This window comes from Buceros rhinoceros, unplaced genomic scaffold, assembly GCF_000710305.1.
Source record: "Buceros rhinoceros silvestris isolate BGI_N320 unplaced genomic scaffold, ASM71030v1 scaffold19909, whole genome shotgun sequence".
Taxonomy (NCBI): Eukaryota; Metazoa; Chordata; class Aves; order Bucerotiformes; family Bucerotidae; genus Buceros; species Buceros rhinoceros.
The window spans coordinates 11,403-20,597 of NW_010431142.1; the positions used below are offsets into that span (position 1 = coordinate 11,403).

The 9,195-nt window shown below is 36.4% G+C and overlaps 1 protein-coding gene across 1 annotated transcript in view; it reads left to right on the top strand.

Annotated features, from left to right (window-relative positions):
* Window positions 1–6,890, top strand: part of CCDC79 (coiled-coil domain containing 79) — a gene marked incomplete at its 3' end in the record, with an annotated part of 15,394 nt that extends 8,504 nt beyond the window's left edge. Inside the window, exons 13-19 of the mRNA XM_010143327.1 lie at window positions 1–316; window positions 1,872–1,933; window positions 2,874–2,966; window positions 3,397–3,567; window positions 5,565–5,678; window positions 6,061–6,173; window positions 6,684–6,890. The exon at window positions 1–316 is cut by the window's left edge and continues 4 nt beyond it. Coding sequence (XP_010141629.1) covers window positions 1–316; window positions 1,872–1,933; window positions 2,874–2,966; window positions 3,397–3,567; window positions 5,565–5,678; window positions 6,061–6,173; window positions 6,684–6,890 — 1,076 coding nt within the window. The remainder of the gene's footprint in view (window positions 317–1,871; window positions 1,934–2,873; window positions 2,967–3,396; window positions 3,568–5,564; window positions 5,679–6,060; window positions 6,174–6,683) is intronic.
* Window positions 6,891–9,195: the final 2,305 nt, after the last annotated feature.

Genomic DNA, 9,195 nt, shown 5'->3' on the forward strand with positions numbered 1-9,195 from the left:
CTTCAGAAGCTAATATTGACCCATTGAAATACCATGAAGTGAATCCTGCTGATCCAAAACCTTATGTAGAAAGAACACACAAAGAAGTTCATTATCCACAGTGGACCTCCAAGCTGAATCATCAGGTTCTTGCTCCATCTGTAAATTCTTCTCTGAAAAATGAAATAGTGAACACTGTGGATCCAGTAAATGCTTTTTCTGGACAAAGTGAACAGAGCAATATTCCATGCTCAGCTAATGAACTGCAAACAGACCAGAGTTACAGTATAAATGAAAAAAATGCTTGTGTAAAAAATCAGCCTGTTCTTCACGTAAGGTAAGTGTCTTACACCTCAGCAGAAGTACTGCATTACTTCAGAATGTCAGCCTTTTAAATTACCTGTTACTAACCGTGTCTTTCTCTCCTAGTGAAAAGCTATAACCTTTTGGTGGCTTACTAGGGAATATTCTGTGGAAGTGGTTTTGACATCGCAGATCAAAGACACTGTAGTGATAAAAGCTTCTGATGGTTTTCTCTGAATGGTAGACTTGGGGTAGATTGTATAGAGAGCCTGTTACTGGCCATGTTCTAGTGCCTTTAGCATGGCTGTGAAAAACCATCCACCGAGTTGACCCCACTGGTTTGGATGAAACCATAAAGACTTCTGTAGGAAACCAGCAGTTACAGACCTGCTCTGCTAGAAATTGAAATGGAGCTTCCTATGAACTAGGGGAAAAAAGCTTTTGTTCCCCTCTTTTCTCCTCTCATATTGGTTGCTTCCCTGCGTGGGAAGAGAAAGATAGAGCCTTGTTTAGTCGTTCACTGTTCTCTTGCTTGTTGCTCTTACACAAATGCTTATTTTCCTCCTTTTTTCTTTTGCTTCTTACAGTTACCTTTTCTATTCATAAACAAAAAAACCCTGGTTATAGGCAACTTGCAAGGATAAATACAGATTCCATTATCTTGAATTTATATCTGGAATATCCCTCAAGACAGACAATGAGAGAGTATGAACAAAACTATGTTTCTCCATTTTTTTTGAGTTCCACAGTTTTATTGTGCTTTTTTTACATGGCTCTCTGGACCCTGCTCCTATGTAGTTTCCTTGCATGCATTATGTTATAACTTTGCAATTACCACAGAAATTATCAAGAGTCTATGATGTTTTCCATGGTATGTTCAGGTAAATTTTGCTTTGCTACTGATCAGCAGAATTTCATGCAGCTGCTTCATTTATTGTTCTGACCTCTGAAGCACAAAACTATTTAGAAAGGAATTTTTTAAGGGGGAATAAAAAAGGTTTCTCCTGGCATACGTGTTTGTATGAAAACAGTAGTTACTCAAGCATACCCAGGAATAAGGCTCCTTGTTCCTGCAGTATTCAAAGGTAGCCAATGACAGGAAAATGCATGATCACCATATCATGAGAGCACGTTGGTTGCATAAAAATTAATCAGTGTAAGAACAGAAGAAAATCAATCACCTTTTAGAGCAATTGCTACATGTGGTGAAGGCTACAGTATTTTGAGGACTTTGTAAAAGTTTTATGTGCACCAAGTAATCTTTACATGAATCATAATTGCAAATGAGGCTGGAAAGCAGCATCCCCTGAAAGCGCTGCACTCCAAATGCTGGAACAGACGTGCTGAGCAGCACTGCAAGGAGCCGATCACAGCGCTCTGGTAAATGGATTTCTAACGCGCAGTGATTACATGCGGGATACAACAAGCCCAGTAGCTTATGATAATTAAAATAAATTTTTTAGAATTTTATCTTTTATGTATGTAATGTGGTTTTTGTTTTGCCTTTGGAGCGTGTTTCTTGATTTACAGGTAATGGTATGTTGTAAAGTTTGATTGTTTTAAATTTGTTCACATTTTGATCTTTCCAGTGAACGCTTATTTAAACAACCAGCAGAGATTGTTCAAAATATGAAACGGACATGCACATCAGGTACAAATAGCTGAACTTATTCCTTTCTTAGATAATTCTGTTCTTAATGAGATTTTAATTAGTTTTGGGTACTTTTATCTCTACTTTTTATCATACAACATGTCTCATTAAATGACAGAGTACATTATGTATAATATCCTTTAGCTGTTTGCATAGTTTTGGAATTTTGTATTGTATACAATTTTACCAAGAGAATATTTATTCTACTTTTCTAATACATATTTCAGCTGTCTTTTTTTTAATTTAACTGTTCAGATTGATGTGTCACAGATAAATGTTTTAAGTTTAGTCTGAATGCAGTCCATACTGAAAAATGAAAGCCATTAATAGCAAGTGCATAAGGATGCTGTTTTTGTTCTGTTCTTCTGGGACTGGGGATGTATTTCTGGGACTGCGAGAGTCACTTTTGCCTGAAGCTATTCCTGCATGTTGAATGTGTGTTTAATATAAATGTTTTCAGAATTGCATTGATCTTCTTAGTCTGATGTATTTATTTCAGAATTTAAGATACATGCGTTCAGTCAAATGCTTACTCATGACCAAGCTGATCTCCAGGTTATACCTGTTTAAACTGATAATAAGTATTATTTCAATACGTCACATTTTTCAGCATCTGATTCCAAATAGAAATAAACTGTATAGGGCTTAGTTAGGCAGTGTAAGTTTACAGAGTTATTTTGCTGTGTTCAAGTTGAAGTAATGTGTTTTGGGAGAGTGATGAAAAAGTACTGAATGAAATGTAATAGTTCAGGGTTGAGAGAAGTGTAAATGTGATCCATATATCTTCAGGAATTTCTTCTGGATTTTCTGCTGTTATGTAAATTAAACTTTAATAATCTACAAATAGAAAATACAATTGAATATAGGTATGCTAATGCATGAATACCATGGCAAAAGATAGCCTTCATTTTCTTAACGGGTTTTTTCCTTCCTAATTTAGATCAACATTCATTCTACTCAGAGATAACCAAGGAAAGAGAAAGTACTTCGACTACATCTGCATCCCATAAAATGGCAGATTTAAGGTGTTTAGGTAAATATTATCTTAAATCTCTCTTTCCTGCATCTGTAAAAGAAGCCTTAAAAAGTGAGCAATTCATTAAGTGAATTGACATTACAGAAATTTTAACACATCAGTTGGATTACCTATTATGTAATTCTTAACTGCTTCCTTTCCTTTTTCTGCCCCTAAAAGAAAACAACTGTTGAATAAAGCTTACATATTCCAGTTTCCATCTATGTATTTTCTCTTAATGTGGGTTTTTTTGAGAGATCAAGTACAAAGCAAGTATTTTCAAGAAGGTGCATAAAAGTGTAACCTATTTTCCTATTTTGAGATGTGTATATGGAAAACCAGAGGTAAAACTGTAGATCATAGTGGGCAAAATAGAATGCTGGACTTTGTGATGGCTTCTACGGTATTTGTACTTGCTGTTTCTACAAGATCCTCCTTTTTTTTCTAGGTTGTACAGCAGGAGGACTGTTGTTCAATAGTAGAACCTTTACCGAGGTGTTGCAAAGTTGTCCGTACCAGTGCGATCGTCACAAAGTCATCCTGGAAGCTGAAGAAAGATATAAAAAGGAACTTCGCAGATTGGCTGGCTGTAACAACAGTAGATATGCAACTCACGGGAGTAATTTATTTTTATTTTTTAGTAGTTTTAACTGTTGTTGTAAATATTTAAAATCTGACCTTTTTTTAGTATGATTGTCCTGCTTTTGTAAACTCATTTAATTTGATATACTAATGATGTGTACGGAGATCAGAATTGGCCACTTTTGTTTTGAGGAACTTGCGTTATTTCTTGGCAGTAGTGACATATTCTCATTATAGGCTTTGATGAGATTCTGTCCTGTTTGCCAGAGTTAGTCAAATGCTAACAGAATGGAATATGTTAAGTTGAAGTAAGTGTGAATGGATGTATGACATCATAACAAGGCAATTTCATTCTAATTACATACTTAGAGATGTAAAAGGCTTATAATTCTTAATGAATTAAATAAAAATGCATCCTATATTTTTCTGATTCAAAAGAGGCAGTTTGAAATTACACAGTTACTACTTACTGGCATTTGTACTGGTATCCATCTTGTATTTTCCAGAAATACTGCTGACCCCAGTGAAGAAGGACAGACTGCATACACTATCATCACCTTACAGGAGCCAAAAGGATAGTTTCCAAAGTAAGGGCGTGGATTGGAAATTAATACAAAAAGACCTTACTGTCCAAGTAATTCTTTTACAGGCCTTTTCATTGGGAGGCCATGGATAGGGAATTATGATCTTTTCCTGTGAATTCTGTGAAAAATGTGTATACTAGTAGGCCCTAAACTGCATATTCTATAATCATGGAAGTGTGTGGCACTTGCTTTGTAGATCCGTCAGTAGATACCCCTGTCTGGGTTACTCGCATGCCATCTGCTATTTTTCAGTTTTGAGGCATTAATTTTTGAAGTGGAGAGGTATAATCAGGATCAGAACACAGTACAGTTGCATGTTCCTGGATTCAGCATCACTCTATTATGCAGTTGGAACCATGTTGTCCTATTATACTTGTTTCTGTTCCTGCTCAGAGCTCTGCTGAGGACTTGGGTCTCTGTGTGCTAAATAGCTAAAAGGGTAAACATCAACAGAGACAAGACTAGACCAAGTAACTGAAACCAACCTATCAGAAAATTAAGGAGATCTATTTACCTGTCCTGTATTATAGGGTACTGAGTAAGATGTTTTTAACAAGGTAGCGATGGAAACGTTAACATAAATTCCATCAATTTAATATAAATTCCAACAATGCTGCAGTTTTGTGTTTACAGAACCAGCAGTTGCCCATAAAAACTGGAATACTTGATAAAACACAACTGTCTATTTGTAAATAGCAGAGTACATATCTTCTACAGTATTTTATTCTGTATTATAGTAAAAAAAGTTATTGGTTATAATTTGATCTGTAGATACATATTTTTACATAATTCACAAGGAATTTTCTTCAGAATGTGGTGTTTGGGTACATCCTGCAGAGCTTCAGCTACAGTCGTACATTACTACATTCATCAACTAGTAACCAATACTGGTTCTTATGGCTGATGACCAGAAATCTTAAAGTAGGCTGAAGCAGCTCTCTAAATCAGTACTTAAATTGTGAAAAATTACTTTGTAAACCATTGTCTTTTGAAAAATCAGCCCACCCAAAAGGGGCTTATTTTTAGTCTTCTATTTTCAGAAACCTTATTTACATCATTTAATTGATTTACAGTAAAAGATAATATATTGATTTTAATTTTTTTTTGTCCAGATTCAGAAATTAATTTGTTGGCTGTGACAGCCTTGGGGTGCTTTTACAATTAAAACCAAAACAACCCAACAATAATTTTATTTCATCTCAAGACCCCATTACACTAACATATTACCTTTAGCAAGTAAACATGTTGTGAAGTACACTGCATTTTCCAGTCTTTCTTTCAGGACCAGATAGAAGTATGGCTCAAAAGATGGGTCTCTCTTAAATTTTAATTTTTTAATTCCTAAAACATTACCTGTGGTTTGTGTGGTTTGGTGGGTTTTTTTGGTTTGTGGTTTTTTTTTTTTTTTGAGGAAAGATGCATAATGTTTCATTGTTTGGGTTTTTTAAAGGTATTCTTTTGACTCCAATTAGGAAGAACAAAGCTAATACCTCAAAGAGAGATGAACATAATAAAAATATTAGGTTGACTGATGACTATAACTTGGTACCTACATATGATAAATGTGAGTATTACCAGAAAATCAGTTGTGTAGTAAGTGTAACTTAGATCAGGTTTGCATTTAGGTCAGTGCATTGAGAAAAGCACCTGTGCTTGTCATTGCAGACAAATGGCGAACAATTTAAATAGATGTGTTCTTGTGCCTTCACTCGTAACCTCCTTGATGTTTAATTCCTATTATTTGCTAGTTGCTTCCAATGCATAAATAATTCTAATATTTTAATGTCAATGATGAGAAAAAGAAAATGAGATAATACTAATAAAACAACATTCACATGTTTGAGTTCATTAGAAGAAGCTGTCCTTTACAACACTATAATTGGTTTTACAGTAGATTTCAGTTAGTTCAAAGTAACTAAGAGCTGGTCTTGTTCACAATTTCATAGCTTTCCAAAAAAACCAAGATGCTAACTTAAGGAAACAAAGACTCCAAGGAATGTGCAACCAGCAGTGTCAGTGCTTGCAAGAAAATTGCATGCGTTCACTCCACAAAGATGAGGTTAGTTATGCTAAACCGAATCATACACTTACATATTTAGAAATGACCAAATAAAATCACTATGAGTTACATGATTTCGTTTAAAGTCACCTTTCACAGGAGCCCAGTAGTAAAGTGAACCTTATTAAAGAGATATTCCTCTGCTGATCCTGCTCCAGTCATACCAATCTACCCCTGAAATGAGTTAAGCCTATCTGTAATGGATATGGACGTATGCTTTTTCCTGCACTAAAGAACACTTGTATAGTAGAGAAATAACAGGAACATAGAGGTACTAAAGGTATAATCTATGTAGGGGTGACTGAAATGAAGGTAAAGGTCATGGAAAAAATACTGTTTCAGTAAGTGGGTGATAGTGAAGAAACCTTGAAGAGCCACTGTCATCCTGACAGTGATAAATTCTTTAGAACTACTTAACACATTATTATTGACAATACAATTTTACTTCCAGATGCAAAACAGTATGTAAATTAACATAATGTTTAATTATACCAAAATAAATATTTGCAGAACAATGAAACATATTACCTGGACGTGAATGCAAGAACTTTAAACAAGAGAAGAAGAACCCGAAAAGATTTCACAACTGAAGAAATTAACTATCTTTTGAGTGGAGTAAAAACAATGGGTAATCACTGGAATTTAATTTTATGGTCTTATCCATTTCAGAAAGGACGGACAAACGTTGATCTTTCCAAGAAATACTACAGGTTACAAGTAAGTAATCATAATTTAATTTCCTTCTAATCATATATGCTGTCAGTTCAGTTTGCAGCTTTTGCCACAAACTACCTTGCAAAAAAAAAAAAAAAAAAGACAGGCTATCAGAATTTGCATCCTGTGGGAGTGTGCTTTGGGTCAGTTCAGAGCTGTGCACACCAGGTCTGTGGTGTAATTCAGTCAGGACTTGTGCTTGGAGAGAGAACAGAACTGGGAAAACGTTAGAGAGCCTGTCAACCTGCCCGTGCCACCTGACAGGGTACAGAGAGCGTAAGAATTGTAGTTAAGGACTCTAAGTTAATCCCTGTGATTATTGGATTAGGAGTTGATGATTTCGCTGCCAGGTCTCTTCTGATGATGGTCTGTGAAAATGCCTCTGGCAGTTTTCCCCTGCTCAGTGTGTACGCTCCTGACAGTGGTGCCGTATACGGGTGCCACAGATAGCGCTTTGCCGTGCGGTGGGTGTGTGTGGGAGTGTGCGGTGGCAAGAGCTTTTCTCCTGAAACACTTCCTAAAATTCTGCAGTGCTTTGTGTCAGCGTTTCTCCTGATAGTTTCTCTTCTATCTCCATTTTACAGAGGCAAGGAGAAAACAAAGATCATCAATAACACCTTTCAAGAGTATTTTGGATTGTGTTGCAGAGTGTTGAAGAATATTTTTTTAGCAGTCACAACAGTACGAGCCCTTGGAGAACTTAAATTGGCTTGGATGCAGGTTTTTCAGTGACAACATTCACTGATGGAGTTGCTGTGATTTGTAAATCTAAATTACATGTAATTTGATAAGGTGGGGGGGTTCTTTTAAATAAAGCTAACGTAGCCAACAGTCTTTATCAGTAACATTTAATTTTTGTTTCAGCTTAATTTAACCTTCTTGAACATTTGATTTATGTAACCTTTGGTCTGCCTTTTTATTTGAATCTTCTTTTCTTTTGCTTTATACCATTTGTGAGAAAAGGCTTTATTGCTAAAATGACTGTTTGGTGTCAGAAACTGATGTTAATGTTGTTGAGTCTGAATTTGTTTCCTCTTAATCAGTGAAATGTTTAAAGCAGGTTAAATATTTTGTTGTACGCTTAATCTGCTGTATGTGCAGAAAAATACATCTGTGACAGAAAACACCAAATGCGTGGTTAAACGCTGCTGCATATTGTGGGCAAATCGCACACTGGTGCAGTAAGTAAATAGAAATAGAATCTTGTGGAAATATCAGAACTGGGTAGAAGGTTTAGTGTGTGGTTCAGCTGCAGTATTTCTTGACTGATGTTAATGACTGGTATAATGTTCCCGGGGACCTACAAAGAATATTTCAGTGTTGGACTAAGTATAATGCAGGTACTGATAAAATTTGGCTTCTGCTTTCACAGCTGGACATTTTTTTGTGTATTATTCAAGTGAGAAGAAACCACCATTTCTGCTAATTACACCATTTTTATGGAAAGCTTTAGTGAAAGCCTTTCTAACTTGGTTTGTCAGTGATAACCTTTGTATTTCATCCGTGGTTTCTGTCAACTCTGATAAGAATGATTGATAGTTATTTTATTATGGAAAAAGTTTTAAGTTACCTTATTAGCACTACGTTTTCACTACGATACAGCTTTAATACTTAGAAACAAGCAAGATAACCAAAACCTGAAAGACTTGCACAGCAGATGGTGCCAGTGATACAATAAATAGGTTTTCTAATATTTTCAGCTGTTGCGATTTGGGGTTTTTTATATCCAAGAAGTCTCTGAATGGAGCTATTCAAAGCAGCATAGTTAGATGCTGGCATATGTATTTCCAGAGTATGAGCCAAAAGGAGGGTGTGCGCAACGGGGACACGGGTCTGAGAGCTTTCCAAAAGCTGGTGGAGACAAAGCTCCTCCCTCATCTCTTGACTGAAGCGCTGTGGGTAACCTATAGTGTCCGGGCTTGAATACACTTTATGTGAGGAAAATACATAAGGCGTAAATCTTTACTTGACACGCAGTCAGGATATCCCAGTCCTGACAGTTTGCCTCATCTTGGGTGTCACGTAGGTAGGGAAGGAGTCCTCTGATCTCCTGAGAGCAGGGCTCGTTTTGAAGTTGGTCGCGTTGCTCAGTGCCTTGTCAGGCTGTGAAAATCTTCAAGGATGAAATTCCCACAACCTCTTCTGGTGCTTCGGCTCCTCTCATAGTGCAAGTTGCTGAAAAAGTTATCATTAAAACTTCCTTGTGTAATCCGAAAGGGAAGAGTCACAGACTTCCTTTACTAAGCCCTTTCCTCTGAACGCAGGGACCAGCTCGCCTCCCTCCTACTCCGTGCTCCAGCGCACGGGG